Source organism: Neofelis nebulosa, chromosome 2 (assembly GCF_028018385.1).
Source record: "Neofelis nebulosa isolate mNeoNeb1 chromosome 2, mNeoNeb1.pri, whole genome shotgun sequence".
NCBI lineage: Eukaryota > Metazoa > Chordata > Mammalia > Carnivora > Felidae > Neofelis > Neofelis nebulosa.
In genome coordinates, this window is record NC_080783.1 from 128,886,470 (window position 1) to 128,909,602 (window position 23,133).

The window sequence follows — 23,133 nt, forward strand, 5'->3', positions numbered from 1 at the left end:
TGGGGGCAGTCGGGGGGCGGTAGGGGGAGGTGAGGGGGAGCTGGAGAAGAGGAAACCATGGGCTGGGTGCTGGACTGGGCTCTGTCTGAGTTCCTGCTGCAGAAGCAGGGACTGGGGAGCTGAGGAGGACTCATAGGAAGTTTCATAGGACTAGAAGTTGTGGACGATCTCCGGGTGAGGGGAGAAATCTTACAGGGAGGTCAGCCTGGTTGATTCCTAGGAGAAAGACCAGCTGGGCCAGGCCCAGAGCAGCAGTCAGGTTCCGTCGGATGCCATGCTGGTTGGAGCGTAGGGCACGCAGGATAGTGAGGAAGAGGAAGGCGAGCAGCAGGGCAGCCAAGGTGACCCCTAGGGCCACATATGTCAGTGTCTTCAGCGGCAGGATCTCTCCATTCTGCAGAGCAGGTGGCAAGAGGCCAGGAGAATTAGGAAGGGCAGGGCCTAAGAATCCAGCCCAGTGCCCTGGGCTCCCACCCCTAGCTCCGCGGCTGCCCCCTGGGGGTCCAACCTCTCGCCGGGATACATCCATGAGCACGGCGAAGCTCGTCATGTGGTTGCACTGGCAGCTGACGTGGCTCTCATTGCGGAAGACGACCTCGCAGCCTCGGGCTGACCAGCCACCTGTGCCACTGACTCTGCATGAGGGAGGCAGGGGCAGGGGACCAGGAGTGTAAGGCACCCAGGGGCTTGGCTCTCCGCCCAAAGCCTTGGGGGAAGGGCAGTTTAGGCTCACAGGATGGAATGGTTCCAGAAGACACAGATGGGCTTGGTGCGCTCCTCCGTCTCCAGCAGCCGGAATTGCACCGTGACTGGCTTGTCCAGGGCACGGGGCAGAAGTTCCTCATCGTCATGGACGCTGATACTCACCACGGGCGTGTTGATGACAGGGCGTTTGGGGACTCTGATGAAGAACAGGCAGGTACACAGTCACTATGGCAGTCCCGTGGCTGAGGGAACACCCATCATCAGTTGGACATGCCCCGACCCCTGGCCTCTCTGTGCCTCAGCACTCACCCACCCAACCTGCATCCCACCCACCCCTTGTCTCCTCAGCTGCTCACCTCAGGCTGCGCTTGTCCGGGTCATAGTTATGGGGCAGCAGCCCGGCCAGGGTGCGGTAGATGATGACGCTGGCCACAGCCTCACCCTGGCTCAGCTCTGGGTGCCGCCGCTGACGCCGAGCCAGCTCCTCTGGCTCTTGGGTCTCTCCAGGGCCCGCGGGCCTGACCACGGTGGGTGTTTCTGGGACCGGAACACTGTCCACTCAGCTGGGCCCCGCACAGATGCCCCAGCCTGGCCCCTGACCCACCCTCTGGCTCCCCACTGACCTCTGAAGACAGAATCAGGCAGAATGACTGTCGTCTCCAGGTCAGGGGGCCGCTCCCCCCGCAGCGCCTCATAGCGAGGCAGCTTGGCCCCAGCGAAGTTCCCCTTGTCCAGGCGAACTACAGAGATGACTAGGGAGAAGGGTCACAGGTCAGACCCTGGGTCAGGCCCCCAGCACAGCCACCTTGCCCAGGGCCTCTTTCCACAGCCCCCTCCCTGACCCAGCCTCACCGATGTTGGGCGTGACGATAGTGAAGGGGCTCAGGTAGGTGTGCCGCATGTTCTGAGCCAGGGCACTGGCATAGGCCTCGTAGTGCTGAAGCAGCCAGGCCGTGCCACCCTCCGTCTGCTGGATCAGCTCCCAGTGACGCTTGTTGGCTGCATCCAGGAGGGCGCTGCCCACCCGCAGCAGATTCTGGGGTAGGCATGGTCACAGTGGGCTGCAGCCCCATACCTTTTTATCCCCACCACCGGGCCCCACTTGTGCCTCGACCAGCCCTGGCTGCCCACACCAACCATGCCGCTCCTTCAAACCTTCCCTCCTCATTCTGGAACTAGGAGCTTCCCAAGCCCTGTGTCTGGACCCACACACATGGCTAGATGCTGATTCCTCCCCAGCCTGGCAAGGTGGGCAAGGCCTCTGCTCCGAGGAACCTGGTCAGGCCAGGCCCCAATACAAACATTAGCTTCTGTTAGCACCTTACTAGAAAAAGAGCTGGAAGGAGATGCTCTAAATTCCATGGCTCGAGGGACCTCCCGGAGGCTTCATGCCAACTGGGAGGTCCCCAAAGGCAGGGATGGAGAGTGTTCCCCATTCAGCCCTCAGGTTGCCCCAGAAACGGGCTCACTCACCATGACCCCCATCTAACCAGCCAGCCCTGCCCCATCCAAGCCCCACCTCGGTGAAGTGCACATCCTGCGTGGCAGACAGCCCAAAGCCCCGCTGGGCACTCTCATGGGCCAGCAGCCGTGTGGCCAGCTGGTAGGCCACCTTGACATCACTGCCAAAGTAGCCAGCCGTGTGCTGTGTGGCATTGCGCAGAAGCAGAGCCAGCCGCTGGGAGCGTCCCGAGTCCAGACCTGATTCATTCCGCTGTAGCCGCTCAGCCTAGGATGGAGCCAGACAGGACAGGGATGGCGGGAGGTCAGCACAGGAGGATAGCAGTGAGGTCCCCAGAGGGCAGGACTGGAACTCTGGAGTAAAAGGGCCTCAGGAAAAGGGAGAAACGGCCACTCCCAGTGGGGGGTACCCTGGGGTTGGAATTCCAAAAGCCCTTTTCTCAAAGCTAGAAGCAGTGAGGGGAAAGAGGAGGTTCACTTACAAAGCCTTTCAGCTCTGAGAAGGTGACTGATGTGCAGTTGAAAAGGTTTGGGGGGAGCCACCCCCTGTGTTCATCACAGTGGCGCACGGCAGTCCCTGGGGGAAGGAAGCCCAGATGGCAGGCCTCAGGACAGATACAGGATGCTTCCCAGACCTGCCAGAGTTCCCGGGTGCCAGGACCTCATGGGCCAGAGACAGGAGACAAGCAAACAAGGGCCCTGCCCTCCTGCAGCCCAGATGAGAAGAGTAAGAAACCCCTGCAAGATGGGCCCAAACAAGGATGCAGGAGCACAGGGCACACACTCTCCTCAAGTCCCTAGACATCGCTGTCCCTCTGCACCTTGTGCTCTCTGCCACTCTCTGCTTACGAACTCTGTTCATCATCTCAGTCCAAGGACCAGGACTGGGGCTGGGTCCCCTGGAACAGCACCCAACAGCCCCTACTCCCCAGACTGCCTTTCTAGTGGCATAACTCCTGTTCCAGGTGGTGAGTTGAGGATGGGAAAGAACCCTCTGTGATTCATCTTTGAATCTCTATACCCGTCACTGTGGCTGCACACGGCAGGTGTTTCAGCATTTTTGTTAAGAATTCAGGATGTAGGTTGCCTTCATCCCGGCAACCCTGGGAGCAGAGCAACAGTGTGGGACATGGAGTCTCCAGGACCTGGAGACCAGAGAGAGGTCCCGGGATCTGCAGCCAGTCCTAGTGATGAGAGGCCAAGTCCAGCACCTACCAAAGGAGCCTTTGGGGCAGGGAGCAGCAGCAGGCAGTCCAAAGCGGGTACGGGGCCACCAGATCCCAGCCTCGATGGCCCGTGGGCAGCTGTCGTAATTCACTGCAAGGAAACACACAGGGTCACCCAGGAGTAGCTGTCCCCCTGCAGCTCTGCTCAGGCTCCCAGCCCGCCCTCAGCAGCCTCAGGACTGCAACCAGCCCCTGCTCCTGGCATCCCTGGGACATCGGGACCTGGCACACAGCAGGAGAGCCACCGACCCAGCATGGGAGCCCCACCTTCACAGCCATTGGTGGTGACCTCAGCAAAAGGGTTGTCACAGCGGTCACACTGGCGCCCAATGACGCCTGGCTTGCATGGACACTGGCCGTCCTCGGGGTCACAGACGCGGGACAAAGAGCCCGTGGGGTAGCAGTCACAGAGGAGGCAAGTGGGGCTGCCAGGGGGCCGGTAGTGGTTCTCCTGAGAGGGGGGACAGAGGATGCGGGTCACTGGCTCAGGCTCTCTCTCCTGGATGCTCATGGATCCTTTCAGCTGTGGCCCCTCTGGAGGGAGGCTCGCTGACTTCAGGTCCCCCCAGGAATGGTATTCAAAATATTTAACTGGTAACAATTTGCAGTTTAGCCCATCAGTGAGATGCCAACCAGTCAGAACTGGTTGCAAACAACCAGTGAGGCCAGCCTAGAGTTCACTGGTAGAGTATCCATCCTGGGTCCCCCACACCCCAGACACATCAGAGCACAGGGCCACTTGTCCACCCCGTCAGAGCAAGGGCACACAGCCCTGAGCTCTCTCTGCAGTAAGGCCTTCTCCACTTAAGGGCCCAGGAGGCCACTGTGGAGGCCAGGTGGGGGCTGTCACCTTGCAGTGGCACTCGCCGCTTGTCTTGTTGCAGTCTGGGTCGAAGCCTTTGCTGACATCACAGTTGCACGGGCCGCACGTGGGGTGTCCCCACCAGCCTCGGGGGCAAGGCTGGTCAATCCTGCAGAGAGGAGCCCAGGCGGACATAAGCTCCCTCTGCCATCCTTGTCTGGTGCAGCCTTGTGTGGCCCTTCTGACTGTGGCTGTGGCTCACCCAGGTTCATGGTGCTCTGAGGGACACCCCAGAGACAGGCAACGGTCATGCCGTGGTCCACTTACCTGGTTTCACAATATGGCCCAAGGTAATTTGGGGGACACTCGCAGGTGTAGCCGTGGGGGGCACTGGGCTTTCGGATACACACGGACTGATGCTCACACGGGTTCAGGTCACACACGTTAGTACAGTTGTCGCCATAGTAACCTGGGACCATAAGGATGAGAGAGACTCAAAGCCCACCCTCCCCTGGCACTTTCTTCAAACCTGCCTTCATCCACCACCTTCCAGTCTGAGAATCATACCAGCTGGCTATGGCTTTGCAGTGCAGGAGACAAGGCTCAGAGAGGTCATATGACCCACCTCAGGTCACACAGCAGAGCTGAAATGAGACCCTGGGCACCCACCAACCTGCCCCATTTCCCTGGATCCCTAGCATACCTGGATCACAGCTACAGGAATAGCTGTCCCAGTCATCACTGCAATAACTGTTGGCAGGACACGGATTCGAGTCACAGGGGTCCGGCAGGCTACAGCCTGGCTCCACATTGATGCTTTCCCCACGGCCAGGATCCAGACTGCTAACCCCCTCGGGCGTCTCGCTTACCCTCACACCCTGGGAGGGACGGAAGCGGTATTGGCCCTCTGTGGAGCAGGCCTCCAGGTGGTGAGGACTGGGAGGCAGGGGAGGAGGCTCACCTGCAGACAGCCCCGGAAGCCGCGGGCCACCCCACCGGCTGGCCCAGGCACTCCCCCAACTGTAATGTTGCTCAGGTGCAGCCCATGCAGCCGGGGGCCCAGGTTGCCCTCTGCCTGTTGCTGCCCGTAGTCAAGGGACAGGATGGCATGGCCAGGGCCCCCACTGGCTCCCAGCGCCAGCTGTGCACGGTGCCAGTCGCCGTCATTGGCCCGGCCTGGCTCCAGCTGGAGAGACGAGGCCTGGAGCCCTGTGCCCTCCACACTCAGCACCACATGGCCTTCCCTCAGCTGGCAGCAGGAGAAAAGAAAAGAGGGTCAGCAGACTGCCTTAATCATCTCTTCTAGCCCACTGCCGTTCTTCCTGGACCACCAAACCCATCCTACTGCCCAGCTGAGGCCAGAGAAGAAAAGGTGTTTTTTCCCTTGGGGCCAATAGATGGCAGCAGTGATCCAACAAACAGCTCTAGCGGCCTCTTCCTTGGGGACAAGAATAGACCCCGCCCAGCCATCTCTGACCAGCCCCCTGGAGGCTACAGCAGCCCTGGTCACTACCCCCTCCCTGCATCACCTGCAGGGTGATAGTGCTGCGCCCCCTGGTGACAGCCTGCAGCAGGACACCGTTGGCCTGGCGTGTGCGGAACATGAGGCTGAGGTGCCAGGGCTGGGAGATGGGCAGCGAGAGGCCGTGCCACGCCACCAGGCTGCTGCCCAGGAAGCGCTGCGGGTTGGCCATTTCTGAGGAGGCAGATAAAGGCAGATTCTGAGGGGTGGAGCAGCCAAGTGCCCCAGGGGGTATGATGCTCAGAGGTGGTGGCTCTGTGGCAGGCAGGGCACTGCCCCTCCTAGTGCCCACTCCCCTCGTTGGCCCCACCCTCCAGAGCATTTACCTGTCCTGCGCCTGCCCCATGCTGTGCCCAGGCCTGCCTCTGACTGGGCCCTTTGTCTCCAGTGCTACCCTCTCAGGGCTCTGCCCAGACACGCTTTTCCACCTACAGCCCAGCCTGGCTGGGCCCTGCCCAGCGCCTGCCCCGACCCTGCCAGTGTTCCCAGCATTGCTGACAGCTCTCGGGCCTCAGCCTCTGCTGGCTGCCCCTCCTACCCTGGGCACAGCTCTTGCCCCCGAAGCCCAGAGGGCACTCGCAGCTGAACGCGTCCCACTGGTTCACACAGGTGCCCCCATTGTTGCAACTATTGCTGTCACACACGTTCTTCTTGGCAGGGCAGCCTAGACGGGAGAGAAAGGGGCTCGGGTCGGGGCTCCAGACAGAAAACCTGTAGCCGGAAGGGCCTCTGAAACCCCCAACATGTCCCCATACCAGGCCCAGCCCTCCTTTCTGCACTGGGTTCCTGGCCTTGCCCCTGCCCCGGGTCCCCGTACCAGGCACGGTGCCGTTGTTGGCGATGAAGTCAGCCATGTCTACGTGCCGGCTGTCCACCTGCAGGTTCCTCATGCAGCCCACAAAGTGCCGCGTGCGGACAGGGAAGCTCTCGGGCAGGTCAGGTACCCCACCCAGCAGCAGGGGCCCTGTCAGATCCAAAGACCTGCGGGAGCAGAAATGATGGCAACGTGAGGCAAAACGGGGGAGCTTCTGGCTCTTCCTTCTCCCCTCTCCCTGCCACCAGGCCAGAGGCAGGAAGGGCCCAGGCAGAAGCCCAAGGGGCCCTGGAGAAAGCACAGAGAAAGCGGGGCATCCCAACCTGGAGCCACTCCCATCTCACACCCACCATCCCCCCCGCACCCCCCAGACCGCTCCATGAGACCCTGCCCTAATCGCCTAACCTTGCCGTTCCCGCTCCCCAACCCAAACCTCTGCAGAAGCCTGAGCAGGGGCTAAGGGAAGCAAGATGAGGGAAGGCTGCCATCTGGATTGGTTTCCATTTCAGGGCTCCCTGAGGCCCACTGTCTCAACCTTCCCTCCCTGCCTGGCCCCACACTGCACCCCATCCCTCAGCCCTCTCCCCTGCTCACTTTTTGCTGCCACCCTGGGTACCCTGGGCAGCACAGGAGTAGTTGCCCAGGACAGCTCCAAAACGCAGGGCCACTCCTGTGTCACAGCCATCCACGGTCACCACAGCCACCTTCTGTTCAGATGGGCCCTGAGGGAGCCCTGTCTGACCTAACAGTGGCTGGACAGGGAAGGGCAGAGAAGAGAAACAGTTCAAGAAGCCCACTAGGTTCACGGGCACAAAGGCACCAGCACATGCTGACACCGCTCTGTACACACATATATACAGGTGTGCACACGTGTGTTCACGTGACATATGTGCTCGACTGCATTCCTCAATGTCTGCTGGAGTGTGTGCCTAACAGGACAGGGGACATCTAGTACTGCCGGGTGGAAGGGAGACACCCCGGCAAAGTGGCAAGTTCCTACCCCCTTCCCCCCCCCTTCCGTCAGAAGTGCCACCCATTACCAGCCCCCCTGGATGAAGCACCACCTAGATCTGAGCACCTGAGCCAAGGACAGGACCCTCCAGCTCCTTGACCCCCTCCCACACTCACCTTATTGTAGTACTTCAGCTGGACTGTGTGCCACTGTCCGTCACTGACCCCTCCGGGCACGAATGGAGACACAGTGGTGGTCGACTCCCCTGGGGAAAGGACCCAGGTGAGCTGGGACGTCAGATGAGGGCTGGGAATGGGGAGGGTGTGCTCACAGTTGGGACTGGGCCCAGGTTGGGCTGGGAGGGCATGTGGCTTGGGGTCAGGGGCCACGACACATAGGGCCTTTGGGAGATGGGCAAGGACATGGGGCAACCGGGATCACCTGCAGAGAAGGTGAGCTGGACCTGCTCCTGGATCACCTCGAGGGCCACAAAGTCATGCTTCTCGTTAAAACGTCCGTTGTATAACAGCAGCCCATCGCGCTCCTTGGTGGCAAACCTGAGCAGGAGGTGGAGATGGGGGCAGGGAGCGGGGCACCAGCCTAACCCCAGCCACCTAACTAGCCCCTCCCTGATCCTACTCAGGACACTCCAGAGGGCTGACACTTGGCTAAGGTTATGGGCTGTGGAGCTGGAACGTGGAAGATGAGCCCAAACCAGAACTAAAACCAGAACCCTGACCTCCTGACTCCCCACCCTCAAAAGTGGGGTAGGAATAGTGATAAGTGGACCCTGGCGGGTGAGGAATGTCTGCTGGCAGAGTGCACAAGCAACTCTCAAGTGCAGAGCTGGCTCTGCCAACAACCTGCTCCAAGCACTTTCGCTGCCTGACCTCTCGCCTTGCGTGCAGAACGGGAGACACCCCAGGCTCCCGCCACACTCCCTCCCCCCAGCTCAGGGCCCAGCCACTCACGAGAGGGCCAGGGTGAAGTGGAAGCGCTGGCGTAGGCCACGGAAGGTGATGAAGGAGCGGGCGGGGAAGCTGCGCGTGGTCACCTGGCAGTAGGGCTTCTCGAAGTCTCCAGATGGGCAGTCGCACTTGAAGCCACCCACCAGCAGGTTCACGCAGGTGCCTCCGTTCTTGCAGACACCTGGGGTGCAACGGCCTGAGCGGGCACTCACCTCGCAGTGCTCACCTGGGCAAGGGGAAAGCCAGGGCGGATATCAAGTGCCTGAGAGGGTAGAGTAACTGGGATGGCTCCTCACCCAGCGATACCTCCCATAACACTCCCAAATTCTCCCAAGCATCTGCACCTCCTTTCATGTGCCCACCTTCTCTGAGATCTAGGAAACCGGGGTGTTGTGTCTGGCCCACCGTGCCATTCTCACCACCATCCCATTATACTGCTCCCCTGCGAGTTCCTTGACGCTCCCAGGCCCTTCTGTACTCCTTTTGGGGCTCAAGTGCACGGGCCTGCCGGGGTCTCTGGTCATAAGGCCCAGGTCCTAGTTAGCCTTTGGTGTCCTGGCTTCCAAGCAAGCTTGGGGGTGTTCTGTTCCCACAGGGATGGATGTGCATGGAGGAAAGAGCCTGCAGGACAACACCAGGGCTGGTGCCAAACCCCCTTCCTCCCACCCTCCCACTGGTGCTTTTGTCTCTGTCAGGCGCCAAGATCAGTTTCCCTCTCTGGGGAAGAGACCAGGCTTCCACTTCGGTTGTCAGAGTTATGGGTGGCGGGTGAGGGGTGTGGGAAGCTGGAGACTCCCAGGAATGGGGCAGAGAACTCCCGCCCTGAGTCCTGGGGCCCAGAAGGAGGCCCTCTGTGCACTTGGGAGATGCTGACAGATTGGGGAACTGAGCCCTGGGAGCAGACCAGGATTTCAGTGGAGGAACTGAAAATTCCAACAACATCAGATGGGAAAATCCACCCCTTTCTCTCCCTCCCCATTCCCAGATTGTAGAGATAGGTTCTCAGCTCCTGTGCCTAGTGACTGGCTCTTGTTTCCATGGAAACTGTTGTTCGCCTACTCTAAGCCCCCCTCCCCATCCTCCTGGACAAAGACTCCCCTCCCATCCCCCAAGCCCTCCCCTCCCCTCCACCCCCACCCACAGCAGACTGAGAGGAGTCAAGTCTGGCAAGTTCTGGGCAGGAAGATGCAGCAGAAAGGCGGTGGGGTCTGCCCGCCAACGCTGGCAGAGCCAGTGGGCATGGCTGTGGAGGAGAGAGAGTAGGCCTAACCTATCTGGGAAGGAAGGGCCCAGGGAGGAGAGAAGGGGGTGTCCTGAGGAGAAACAGGAGCCTGCAGGGCGGGGTCAGGAGCACAAAGCAGAGGCTGGGGAGGGGATGTGTAAAAACCCAGGTCACAGGCCAACTGGGAGGCCTGACCCTTTTCCCAGCACCTGCGCAGGGGTGGAGCTATTCTGCTCAGGGTCACAAAGGTACACAGACCTTCTGAAACAACCCTACCCCGCACCCAAACCCCTCCAGTTTTTTCTATGCTTTCTTCTCAACGCCTGGGAAGAAAAGTATGGGCTGCAGCCCAAAAAGGTAACTTGCTCAGTGGTGGGGGAGACCAGATTCCAGGCCCAGCCTCAGGTCTAGTCAAGCTGTGAGGTGAGACTCACAACAAGTAGCCTGAGTCCAGTGGTCTCTTAAATCACAGCCAACACCTTCCAAGGGCTCGCTCTTTACATGTATTAAGTTAATTACATTAATCCTTACAACCACGCTGTGAGGTAAATCAATTCATCATCTCCATTTAAAAATACCGAGACACAGAGAGGTTAAGTAACTTGCCCGAGGTCACACAACTACTACCAGTGGCAAAGCTGGAATATAAACCCGAGCCGGCTGCCTCTAGGGCAGGCGCTGACCTCACTTACTATGCTGCCTGGGATGGGGGTGGGGAGTGCTGGGAGAAGGTGGGCTCCCCCCTCCTCCCTCCCCAGTAGGTCGCTGTAGAGGAGCAAGTGGGATCTGCAGATGGCCAGTGTAACCTGTGCCTGCCTTATTCTGGAAAGGAACGAGGCAGCCCCGGTCCTTAGCCTGATCTGTGCTTGGACTGAAGCGTTAGCCCTCCAGAACACCTCCCCCCCCCCCCCCCCCCCCGCCACCCCTCCAGCTCACCCGTGTAGCCGTCGCGACAGAGGCAGGTGTAGCCGCCCTCTCGGCTGCGGCAGCGCCCATGGGGGCCGCAGGGCCGCGAGTAGCAGAGGTCCACCTCGGTCTCGCAGTAGTCGCCGGTGAAGCCGGGTGGGCAGCGGCAGCGCAGCCCCCCAACGGGGTGGATGGGCCGGAAGAGCACCGAGGAGGAGGCGATGAAGGGCGCGGAGGAGTCAAAGCGCAGCACCGACACGCAGCGCATGTAATTCTCGCAGGGCTCGCGCAGGCAGATGTTGTCGTCGAAGGGCAGCACGCGCTGCGCCGAGATGGCCGTGAGCAGACTGCGGTTCAGGTACAGACGCTCCTGCAGGTCCTCGGAGGGCAGGAAGGGCGGCCCGCCCCCCGGCCCAGGCGGCTGGCCCACCGACAGGCTCACATTGAGGATGTGGCCACCGGGGGCGTCGGTGTCCCGCTGCACGTTGAAGACCACCACGTGGTCTGGGGGTGTGGCCAGCGTGGCGGCCACCGCCTGGATGAAGAGACCCAGTAGGGGGGACAGGAAGCGCTCTGGCGACATGTTCTCCAGGCGCAGTGTGATGCTGTGCGTGAGCATTTCGTCCGTGATGATGGTGACACGCAGTGCGCACTGGGCAGTAACACTGTGCACGCCGTCTGCGGATAAGTGACATGGGTCAGGACCCGGCACAGGGCTGGGAGGGCAGGGGTGCCAAGCCGGAGACCTAGCCTTGGGCAGGAGCACCCCAAGAAGGGAGCGGGAGCCGAAATCCAGCCCACACACTACTGAATTGCCCAGTTGCCACAGTGGCAAAAAGTGCCTAAGAGACTACATGTAGGGAAGTCACACCTTGCTGGATCGGCCCCGACCCACACTTAAGGTGATTCCATTTTTCACAAGTTCTCTTTGCATACTTTACAAAAACCCTGCACTGTGAAGAACAGCATGTCTTTTAATGTTTGTGCACCTTTCCCTGTCCAAGCCATGACTCTTACTCTCTTACACCAAATTCGGGACTTCCCTGCACAAGAACCCAATTTTGCCTATTTCTTACCTTTCTACAGGGCCCAGAGCACCATGAGATACCCACAAAAATGATCATCCTACCCCCTCAGCCTCTATACCTCGACACTACCATAACCCTGACCCTGGCTGTGCTCCCTCCTCCCCCACCGAGGCAGAGTGAGGGATGAACTGGGTCAGTGGGCCACCCAGTCCCCCTCCCACTGAGCCCCATGGCTGCTTGGGCGCAGGCCTGCTATCCCCATAGCAACGCCCCACACAAAGCATTCTTCCCGCCCAACTCTCTGGGCTGCTGAAGATAGCCTGGGGAGGCCTCACCCCAGGAAATCCAGCTGAGCCACCTTTCCAGGGGCTGCACAACCCATTGCCCTGATGCTGTGAGAGATGGGGGTGGGGGCAGAGATGGAAGGGCCTGGGCAGCTCTCCAACCTGAAACCCCAGAAAAGCCCCACTAGGCTGATCTCCCCTCCGGCCTTGGGCCTCTAGCTATTCATCGCCCGCTTGGCTCACTGCATTGCACCCAAATGCTCGCTACACCTGCAGGCCACACACTCACATAAACAGCTAGGTGCTAACACACTCTAGTGTCTCACTCCACCCACACTCTAAGCCCAGAAATACCATGCACACCTGAATGCACATATACGTGACATTGGATTTTATTTAGTTCGAAAATGAAAGCTGGAGGCCAGTGGGGAGGAGGAAATGGCTTGGCAGGGCTGTAAAGGGTGTTCATTTTTTAAATTTACTACAATGTCCTACACATAGTAGGTGTTCGGTAAATGCTAAGATGCTGATGTCTCCATAGTGAGGAAATGATCTTTTAAACACAGCAGAAGGGGCCCTGAGTTGATATTAAGAAGGAACCCCTAATAGGAACAGGGCAGGAGATGGTGTTTCTGGGGTGGGGTGGGATTAGGGGAGGGACCTGGGAATAGATTCTGCTTCTCTGCCGTACCTATGGGAGGTGGCTAACTACACCAGGCAGCTCAGCTCAGCCAGGGAAGGCTGAAGGCAGACACCCATCTCAGCCGTGGCTTTGGTCCACCCACCTGCCCTCCTGCCTCATCGCAGAGACTGCCAAAGCCTGCCTGCTCTCACCAGCAAGCTTGCCTGTCATTCCCCACTTCTGCTCCTCCTACTCTCGTCTAGAGCTACCAAACACGCTGTGCCTTCCCACCTGGCCTACCCACAGTCCTCCTACTATTCTAACCTGCCCCAAGCTCACCTACTCCAGGAGGCCTGCCCAGATTTATGACCTCAGGCTCTACTTTTCTCCCTCTTTCAGACCACCCTGCACTGAGGTGGGGAGCTGGCACGGGGCTCTCAGGCACTTGGTGCCTCTGCCCCGTGATTCCTTGATGGGATAGTCCTTCCAGGCAGAAAGCTGCCGAAGAGTCCACACAGAGCCCCTAACTGATTAGGGAGCGGAGGGGGCAGTCAAAGCCAGTGAGCAAGAGAAACCTCACCACCACTCAACCCCGGGAACAAGTACTCCTCCCTGTGTCTCCCCACTGCCGTCCCAGGCCCCGCCCATGCCCCTCACCCAATGTGTCTCTGTTGCTTCCCATCTGGTCTACCATCTGTGGCCACCTGCCCCCTCTTCTGTTGTCCCTCATCCCCAGCAGTCAACCTACTGCACAGTCCTTCCTCTTTGTTCCTCTCCCTTGCCTTGACCTAGGTCACCCCTCAGGTGTCAAGGCAGGGTGGGAACAGGGGCCCCAGGTCCCAGATTGTGGCAGAATCAGACTCCAAACTTGTCTTCCCCTGGCAGATGTGCCAGTGGAAGCGGTAGGCCTGGAGGGGGAGTGGGTGGGGGTCTGCTGCTCTGGGAGCTGACCAGACCACGCACAAGAGTTCCTGTGTGTTCCAGCAGAGTAAGAAAGAGGCAGGGAGAATTGGGGCCTCAGAAGAGCCATCCAGCCCAAGCTGGGGCAGCTTCAGCCACAGGGACAAGAGGCAGGGAAGTCAGAAGGGCATGAACGTGGAGACCAAACAGGAGAAAACAAAGACCCAGAAAAAGAGCCAGCAATGGAGAAAGTGGGAAAGGAGGAGAGAGCCACACAGGAGATCAGGAGAGGGCAATGAAGTGGGGCAGAGCAGGAGGGCCCCCGTGGGCAGGGGCGGGTAAGAAAGAGAGACAAAGAACAAGAGAAGGAAAACAAAGGGGCAGTGGGAGTCAGTTCCCCCTCACCCCAGCCTCCCTTAACTTTGGGGTTGCCGTGGTGACTGCCTCCAAGGGTCAGGGCTTAAGGGACATGGTGGGGCCAGGGCTGGAGGGCCAGCCTGAGGCCTTCCCTTCTGTTCTTAGGGAGCTGTGGTCAGGGGTTCTGCCCAGGTAGGAGCCTGAAGGCTGGGTGGGGCCTCCTCAGTGTCCTGCCATACTCGCCTAGGACAGGCTGTGGGGAGGACAAGAAGCAGAGGCCCTTCTTTTCCATCCCTCCCCACAGCTTGCTTCTCCCAGCAGAGAAGGGTACAGGATACAGGAGCTCGAGCCCTTCACTTCTTCCTCCTGGAGGAAAACTGAAGCTTCAAGAGGCACAGAGCCTTGTCCATGACCTCTAAAATCTCTTATCCCCTGGCTCCTGTGGCCACCTAAGGGAGTAGGGCAGGGGAGGCATCTGTCCAGGAAGGACCCAGAGCGGGGAGGGGGCTGACCACACCCTGCATCTCACAGGTCTTTCATTGCCCTCTAGGCCCAGACTCCCTGAGGTGGCAATAGAGGGGTGCCAGACTCTTTTCTTCTCCTCCCTTATGTGTCTAGAATGGGGTATCCTGGGCCATCCATCCCTAGGGTGTCTCTAACAAGGGGCCCTCATGGGGGTGCCAGTTGTTCCCAGGCTTGGAGAAGGGACTCGGCAACCTGGGGCTGGCTCCCTCCCTGCCACTGCCAATCACTCCTCATAGCTGACAGAGAAGACAGAATGCCGCCCCCCCCCCAACTCTCCTCCCCCAACCCTCTGTCCAGGGAGTCTGCAGGCTGAGCGCTTGGCCAAGCAGCAGGAATGCCTAGCCTGGGTCCTGGCCAGGCTCCCACGCCCCAGGACTCTGTTCTCTCCCCACCGGAGCAGGGGGCTCTACCTTCAAAGACCACCAGTCCCCTCGCTCATCCTGGTCCCTATACCCCATTCCTTGAGTCCAGGCTGGTCACAGACAGCAAGGAAGGCCTAGCATCCTAAGAAGAGCCCACGGGGTGGCAAGGCGGCCCAAGAGGCCTCAGCCTGGCCCTGGCTTCACAGCAGCCCCTCCCCCAAGCTGGACCCCGAACCATGGCCTCTGACAGTGGGGTCTGTTTGGACACAGACAATGAGCTCTGGCTTCACTTCCTGCGGGAGCTCTGAAGGGGTAGCCAGGCCAGGCTCTTTCTGCCTGGAGGGAAAAGAATGCACTAGACAAAGTCCCCCTCAGCCAGTCTGGGGCTCAGCCGGGAGCCAGAAGGGGCCAGAAGAGGCCCGACAGCAGGGTCCTGACCCCTCGGCGGCAACCCTGTGCCCCACAGCCCTCTGCTCTGTCAGAAGGCTGTTATGAGATCACAAGAATACCCTGCCGGGCGTGAAGGGGTGCTGAGGGGACCGGCTCACCTCCCTGCCCCACACACAACACAGTCCTCTCTACCCCTCCCCCAGCTCTCCTGGCCCCCCAGTCTTCCACGTGCCTTTTCTCTTTTCTTTTTTTTCTTACAATTCTTGGCAGCCAGAGCCAGGGCAGCCTCGCCACACTTGCCCTGCCACGTCACAGGGTGGTAGGCAGGGGGCAGCCAACCGAAGCAGCCCAGCCCAGCCTGGGGTGGCAGGCGGGGCCTGCACCAGCTGCCAGGATTCCCAGGGCTCCTTCCCAAGCTGCTTCTCACCCCTCAACCTCTGTGCCAGCCTCTGGGCAGAGAGGTGAATCCAAGACTTCTCCCTGGACGGCTGCCCAGGGCCTCCTCCAATGGCCGCCCCCACCTGACACCACCTGGGCCCTTCCTTACCTGACACTAGCACGCTCATGATGGCCTCCAGAGGCCGGTTGTTGTCCAATGCCCGGCTCAGCCTCAGTTCGCCCGTGGAGGCATTGAGCAGGACGAGGCTGAGTTCATTCCCCCGCTCGAAGCTGTAAGTCAGGCTGTCTGAGACGTCAGGGTCATGGGCAGGCACACGGCCGATGGCACCCCCAGGGAAACTGCTTGAGCGGTTGGTGACATAGTTGTTGAAAAGGATCTCAAAGTTGCCCAGCACTGGTGGGTTGTCGTTGCGGTCAAGCAGGCGGACGTGGACAGTAGCCCGGCTCACCAGGGGAGCCGACGTGGCCTGGATGACCAGGATGTATTCAGGCCGGTCTTCATAGTCCAAATCCACCAGAGCGGTCAGCTCCCCAGAGAAGATGTCCAGTTGGAAGACCTCAGGGATGTTGCCCTCCACTATCTGGTACATGATCTGGGCATTGGTGCCTTCGTCAGGGTCAGTGGCTGTGACCCGGGCCACGGCCAACCCGATGGGGCTGTTCTCTTCCACAAACACATCAAACTCGTCCTGCTCAAAGACGGGTGGATTGTCGTTCACATCCAACACAGTGACCGTCACTTCCATAGGCGTGCGGGCGGGAGGCATCCCCTTGTCCACTGCATATGCCCGCAAAATGTACTGGGCCACATTCTCACGATCCAGCCTCCGAAGCGTTCTCACGATGCCTGATGTGGACTCTACGATAAAGTCACCATCTCCATCATCACCTCCTTGGAAGGTGTAGAAGACCCTGCCATTAAGGCCAGAGTCACGGTCAGTGGCCGAGATCTGCAGCACACTGGTGAAGGGGGGCACATCCTCATAGACGCTGCCCTGGTAGGAGTCACGAAGGAACTGAGGGGCATTGTCATTCACATCATTCACCAGTATCTCCAGGTAAGTTGTGTCAGACTTCTGGGGAATGCCATTGTCCCGGGCGGTGATGGCCAGGGTATAGGACACTTGATCCTCGTAGTCCAGCTCAGCCTGGGTGGTGACAGCCCCTGTATCTGCATCAATGCGGAACTGAGGGATGCTGTCCTCCATAAAGTAGGTGATGCGGGCATTCTCACCTGTGTCCTCGTCCGTGGCACTGATCAGCACCACCGTGGTGCCTGCTGGCCGGTCCTCATTAACATTCACCGTATAGTGGGAGCTCTGAAAGACGGGACGGTGGGTGTTGGCATCAGTGACGTTCACTACCACCTGTGCCGTGTCCTGCCGTGTGCCATCAGAGGCAGTGACAGCTAGCACGTATTGCCGCTCAAGTTTGTAGTCCAATGGCAGCGCGAGCGACACCAGCCCACCACCACTCTGGCTGGTGATGGAAAAGCGGTTACGGGTGTTGCCACTGGTGATCTGGTAGGTGATGACGCTGTGGGCATCACGGTCCACAGCCGACACTGTCACCACACTGGTGCCCACAGCTGCATCCTCATTGAGTCTCACCGTGTACTCTGGTTGGGTAAAGGTGGGGTTGTTGTCATTGACATCCAGGATGGTCACACTGACACTAGCTGAGGCAGTGAGCACTGGGGTGCCATGGTCTCGGGCTTCTACCCCAAAGCTATAGAAATCAACCTCTTCCCGGTCCAGCTCAGCTGCCACAGAGATCCAGCCTGTGCCATTGTTGATGGCAAAGGGAAAGTCATGCCCAACCCCGGCAAGGCGGTATTCCAGGCGGGCATTGTCACCAGCGTCAGCGTCAATGGCCTGGACATGGAGGACCAGGTAGCCTAAAGGGACACTCTCCAGCACAGTAGCCTGGAAAGGGGTGCTAACAAAGATGGGGGCATTGTCATTAATATCCAGGACTTGCACTGTCACCAGGCCAGAGACGTTGGAGAGCGGGGGGCGGCCACCATCCTGTGCTCTAACCCGTAGGGTATACTCCTTGGTTGTCTCATAGTCAAGAGGGCTCACCACATCCAGAGCTCCAGTCTGGGCATCCAGGTAAAACTGTCCCCGAGCGTTGCCACTCATGATGCTGTAATGCACCAAGGCATTACTGCCCTTGTCTCGATCTGAGGCTGTGACCCGGAGTACCGGGGCCCCTGGGGTCACATCCTCACGCACCTGGACCACGTAGCGCTTCTCACTGAACTGAGGGGCATTGTCATTGTCATCCTCCACAGATAGGAACACAGCAGCTGTGGCACTCCGTGGACCGGGGTCCCGACCCTGGTCACTTGCCTCCACTGTCAATTGGTAGGATTCTACTTCTTCCCTATCCACGGGGCCACGAGTTCGAATCACCCCAGAGCGAGGGTCAATCTCAAAGACTTCAGAGGGGCTGCCACCGGGGCCCTCCAGTAGGCGGTACAGAATATTGGCATTGGGAGGGGCGTCACCATCTGTGGCTCTGACTGTGAGCACCTCATAGCCAACCTCCAGGTTCTCCCTGAGGCTCTCCTTGTACTCCTGCTGCTCAAAAACAGGGTCATGATCATTGGTGTCAGTCACCAAGATGGTAAGTGTGGCCAGGGCACTGCGTCGGGGCATGCCATGATCCTGTGCCGTGACCCTGAAGACATGGGTGCTCTTGGTCTCACGATCTAGCTCCTCGGCTGTAGTTACAGCCCCCGTGATCGGGTCCAGAGAGAAGAAATGTTTGGAGCGGCTATCAAAGAGGGCATCCATGGTGTACTCAAGCCGGCCTGCCTCACCCTCATCTGGGTCAATGGCCCGCAGGGATGCCACAGGGGTACCAGCTGGCTGGTTCTCAGGCACTGTGGCCTGGTAGCTGGGGGGCTGGAACTGGGGGGCTGTATTCACATTCCTTTTCCGACGCCCGCCCATGGACTCTTCTGCTGACCTTTCCCCTGCCCTGAGCCCCGAGGTGTGCACCAGCTTGCAGGACTGGCATCTCAGCCGTGGGGCCTTTAAGCACGGGTGTTCCTGGGGCAGGGTGAGCTTGCCCTGGGGGGAAACGTGGCCTCCAATGCCCAGGAGACGACAGCTCCATGGGCAGCCTTCAGGCGCTGGCGGCAGGGGGATGTGGGCTCCGGATTCTGGACACCAGACCCTCAGACCGTCGTGGTGGGGCACCAGGTGGCCAGTCAGCTCCGTCCCTGCATCCCTGCAGCGGCTGGTGTAGAGCCAGAGGTTGGAGGCTGAGGCTGGACAGAGCCAGCCTACGGGGGCGCAGGCCCCTGAGGAGCCACGTCCCCCGGGCCCCAGGGAACGACAGGGCCCCACTTGGTCTCCCAGCAGTGGCGGCAGTAGCAGCAGCAGCAGCAACAGCAGCAGCGGCGGCGGCGGCGGCGGCGGCGGCGGCGGCGGCAGTAGCGTTGGAAGGGGGGCGCGGGCTGCCCGGCTCTGCATCTCTCCCTGCTCCCGGCCGGCCGGGTCAACGGCGGCGGCGACTCCTCCTCCGGCTCCAGCCGGCCCCGCCGCGCCTCATGCCCAGGCCGGGGCGCCAGTCCCCGGGGGCCACTCGTGCGCCCCTCGGGCCTGCGCCTTGCTGCCTCGGCGGGGCCCGGCGCTGAGCTCTCCGACGCACCCGGGCTCGCACCGCTCCCCGATCCCGGCCCGCGCCCGGGTCACCCCGACCACCGCTGGCTGGCGCCGCGCCTCCACTTGCGCGCCCGGCTCTCGCCACCTGCGCCCGCGGGCCCCGCGCTACCCTGGCCCTGCCGACTTCCCGAGTCTCGAGGTGCCCCTTTCGCCCCCGCGGGATCGCCCACCTGAGGCCGCAGAGCTACGCACCCGGACCCCGGCCGTCCTCGACTGCCCCGCGCCACTCGCTCGCGCCCCGCGTCCCCGCCGAGGCTGTTGCTGTCTCCGCGGCCAAGGGCCCAGCCCCACCACGATCCCTCGCCTCCCCGGCGGGCGGGCGAGCTCTGCAGAGCGGCGGCGGTAGCCGCGGCGGCGGCGGCTCATTACCATAGACCTGCTCGCGCCGCCGCCGCCTTAAAGCGGCAACGCCAGCCGCACCGAAGGAGGTGGGCCCCACCCGGCGCCCTCCTACGCACCGACGTCCTAGGATTCCCGCTGGCCAGACCTCCATTCCCAATCCCTTCCCAGGCCTGCCCCTGGGCCGGGGCCAGATCCCTACCACAAATTAGAGAAGAATTAACAATCAGAAGCCAGACAGAGAATGAGAATAACGGTGTTTGTGCCCTAAGTATGCTTACAGGTTTTCAAAAATATTTTGAAGGGCTCTCAGAGACCAAGGGCCCACCTCACACCAGTCACCATGGTCGGCTGCTGATAAGAGCCCTCGGGTCCTGGGTCAGGCTGAGCTAAAAGGGGCCTGCTCAACAGTATAAAGCCTCCCCCATATTCCAGAGTGACACTCCACCTCCCTGGAACACAGAGTCCTGAGACCCCATCCCCACCCCTAATCCAAGTTGTGGTCTAATTAGGATGCCCCTTGGGGTCCAGTTGCTGGGCTTGGACACCCTTGGACTTTGTAGGGAGCAGTAAGCTGGGACTGCCAAAGCCAAAGCCAGTCGGTATAAACACACTAATATCACCAGCTTCTGAGACCCAGAATGGCTGAAATTTTTACTGGGTCACAAGGCTGGTTGGGGATGGAGACAAGCGTTAGGACCCAGGCTTCCTAGATCCTCGACCAGTGGATTTCACTGCCCCATAGGGCCTCCTGTCTGGAGAGATGACCTTTTGCCCCCCTCCCTCCTTCCCCATCACTGTCCAGCTGCTGTTCCCCTCCTTCCACCCACAGCTTTGTGATGAACAAACAGCCGTGCCTGGTGCACAGTGTAGGCCTGCAGACTGAGCCTTGCACTTGAAAGGGGTGTGTAGGATTCCAGGAGCTCTGGAGGCGGCCCAGGCATGGAAACTGGGCCATGAAGAAAAGCCGGGCAGGGCTGGTGGAGGGTGATCTGGAAGGAGCTTCCCTGTCTCACCTCCCACCCAGAGACACCTATTCAGGGACAATAGGGCCAACTGCAGAGACTGCAAGGGGCCTGGCCAGGCAGTATGAGGGCTGGCCTGGGGAAGAGGGTAGGGCTTTAGTCTCAGTCCCACCACTCTCTGGTTGTGTGACCTTGGTCAAATTCCTGTACCTCAATTTCCGTTTTGTAAAATGAGAGGATTGAATAAGGTACCTATATAAGGTTTCCACAAGTTAAATTAGCAGTAGAATCCCTTTTTCAAATGAAATTGAAGTAGAAGTCCAAAATATTAAACAGATAAAAGTAGTGTTCCTGGGATGAAGTGCAGGTTTGGGCTCTGCCCTATCCCTGCCCCTCTGCCCATCAATACATCCCGGGGCCACCTTGTGGGGCTTGTGCTCTGGAGGAACCTAGTTTGAAAAGCATTGAACCAGATGCTCCCTTCCAACGCTTCGTTCTGGTCACAGTAGAGGGAAACATGAATCCCCTCTCAGGGACCTGGGGCCCAGGGTCACAGTGTGACCACACAGTGATGCCTAGGGTGAGCTGATATATCACTTTCTCCTCAGGGGAAAGGAAAGGAGATGGGCCTTGGGGACAGCAAGAGGGATTAGGGTTAGGCTACATTTCTGGTGGTGGCGGTGGAAAGGATGGGGAGAAGGAAGTGGGAGGAGGACCCATGGCTCCTGGGAATGCTCTCGCCTGGATTGAAGATGAGCTTTCTTCCTCTGGGCAAGGCCAAAGGCAGCTCCAGAAGCAGAGGGATGGCTTAAGCGGCCTCTGCAGGGCTCTGCCTCTCTGGACTTGCTTTGACTCTGGTTTGGGAGGATCTGGGGCTGCGTGGGCATTTTGCTCTTCACCTAATAGCCATGTGGCACGGAGAATGCTCGGAAATTATACCATCTGTTAATTATCCTTTGAATCAGGGTTGGGTAATGAGACTCTCATTTCTGATGAAGGCCTAAGCCAACACGTGGGGAAACTGCAGCTTTCCATTCATCTCTCTCCTTTTGTGCTAAACTAAGCTTTCTGGGTGGGAGAGAGCAGCAGCCTTGGCTCTGGGTCATGTGTGGATCCCGGTTCTGGAACCTAGCACTGAGGCAGGGGTTGCCATGGAAGGCACAGGAACAGAAAGCCTCCTCTGGGTCAGTGGCCTTTCTACCCAAAAGTAGACAGTTGTGGGATGTGATGAACCTCTCCTTTCATCTCCAAGCGCATTTGGCAAATAGCCCTTAACCTTCTCCCTGCCCTGCCCCCAGGGGCACAAGACAGAGCTGCCTCTCCATCCACTGTCACCTCCTCAGCAGCATCCACCTCCCAAAAGCTGAAAGGAAACTTCCAAGTCTTCTGTGGTGCACCAGAGTGTCTCCGACTAGGGCTTGCCCTGGTGGTGTCCTCCTTGACCCCTAGAAGAAGGGCTGCCTATTTCATGGAACTTTCCAGCTATAAGGAACCTTTAGACCTCCCTCCTATGTGGGAGAAAACCAGGGTGAAGCAAGATCCTGGAGTTTGTTCAAAGGGAATTTACTACTCTTCTAGGCCGTTTTACAGTGGAGGCTGGGGAGGGAAAGTGACCTGCTGAGATAGCCCCAGGCTCTCCCCCAGCTCTCATGGATCTTCCTCACCCAGGCTGTTTCCTGAGGGTTCCCCGGGCATATGGAGAATACATTTCTGCATAGGGCCTGGCCCTGGCTCTCAGCTGAACATGACATCATGGGTGAAGTGCTCCAGGAGCAACCGAGACAGAAAGGACTAAAGGAATTCAGAGGAGAGAGCACTGAGGGTCGAGTAAATCCTCCAGGAAGCCCTCGTAGGACTTAGGTTGCATCTCAAATCAGAAGCAGCATTGCCAGGAATTCATAAGCAAATCCATTTAACCTGCAGGTTAAGGGTCTTCTCCAAGGTTACACAGCTTGTAAATGGCAGACCTGGGATTGGATCCCAGGCAATCTGCTTCCAGAGTTCATGCTTTTAAGCATTATACTTATGAATGAATGAGATGTGTCACCTTGGCTGAAGCCAAGGTTGGGGTGGGTATGTTGTGGCCCAGCACAGTAGAGGGGCAGACAAGGCCACATTTGGGAAGAACCAGGTGACCCCTGTCAGGGCAGATGCTTGTGGGCTGAAGTTCTAGGACCAATGGCCTGCTTGAAAGGAGGGGTGTGGAGGGAGGCTGCAAAAGGGAAGGGTCACGGTGACCTTTGCTGGGTGGGCAGGGCAGTTTCTCAGGCAGGAGAGAGAGGTGAAGGGATCCTGATTCTCCGAGGGCAAGATCCTGTTTCTGGACTCGGTGTTGCTGTATAAAGAGCACAGAAATGGGAGGGGAGAGGCTGGCCATGTGGAACTTCAGACACTGCTGTTCTGGGACTATGGGGTGGGGTAGGATGGAAGGGACCAGGAGCCAAAAGTTGGGGCAGGCCAAGACCTGAGTGTCTCCGGTCCACACTTGCCTTGTGTGCCCACTCCGCTTCCCTGCACTTTTCTTCCCAGCTGAGGGTGCTCCTTGAGGACGGACCCCCAACTCCATGCCTGGCACTGAGGGGCTTTCCGTCAGAGTTGTGAGGATGCTTGGAGTCTTCGTGTGATTGCTTCCCCTCCAAACCAGTCTCCACTCAGCAGCCCAAGTAATTGTTTCTAAATCCATAAACATTTTTTAGATTAAAAAAAA

General features: G+C 59.3%; 1 protein-coding gene across 3 annotated transcripts in view; it reads right to left on the reverse strand.

The window, feature by feature from the left end:
- The window catches only part of CELSR2 (cadherin EGF LAG seven-pass G-type receptor 2), a 27,009-nt gene extending 7,544 nt beyond the window's left edge, over positions 1–19,465 (reverse strand). For 2 of the 3 annotated variants that reach the window (XM_058716297.1, XM_058716299.1), the window contains exons 1-23: positions 15,594–19,465; positions 10,609–11,256; positions 8,454–8,676; positions 7,924–8,039; positions 7,659–7,747; positions 7,125–7,282; positions 6,534–6,697; positions 6,255–6,380; positions 5,724–5,890; positions 5,156–5,443; positions 4,898–5,072; positions 4,522–4,663; positions 4,243–4,363; positions 3,660–3,843; positions 3,382–3,483; positions 2,649–2,743; positions 2,225–2,434; positions 1,558–1,741; positions 1,329–1,457; positions 1,062–1,242; positions 734–901; positions 509–635; positions 194–394 (exon numbers count right to left, since the gene is read on the reverse strand). In XM_058716297.1, the coding sequence (XP_058572280.1) occupies positions 194–394; positions 509–635; positions 734–901; positions 1,062–1,242; positions 1,329–1,457; positions 1,558–1,741; positions 2,225–2,434; positions 2,649–2,743; positions 3,382–3,483; positions 3,660–3,843; positions 4,243–4,363; positions 4,522–4,663; positions 4,898–5,072; positions 5,156–5,443; positions 5,724–5,890; positions 6,255–6,380; positions 6,534–6,697; positions 7,125–7,282; positions 7,659–7,747; positions 7,924–8,039; positions 8,454–8,676; positions 10,609–11,256; positions 15,594–18,930 (7,335 nt within the window). In that variant the 5' untranslated portion in view covers positions 18,931–19,465. The remainder of the gene's footprint in view (positions 1–193; positions 395–508; positions 636–733; positions 902–1,061; positions 1,243–1,328; positions 1,458–1,557; positions 1,742–2,224; positions 2,435–2,648; positions 2,744–3,381; positions 3,484–3,659; positions 3,844–4,242; positions 4,364–4,521; positions 4,664–4,897; positions 5,073–5,155; positions 5,444–5,723; positions 5,891–6,254; positions 6,381–6,533; positions 6,698–7,124; positions 7,283–7,658; positions 7,748–7,923; positions 8,040–8,453; positions 8,677–10,608; positions 11,257–15,593) is intronic. The other variant, XM_058716298.1, reaches the window with a different exon arrangement.
- Positions 19,466–23,133: the final 3,668 nt, after the last annotated feature.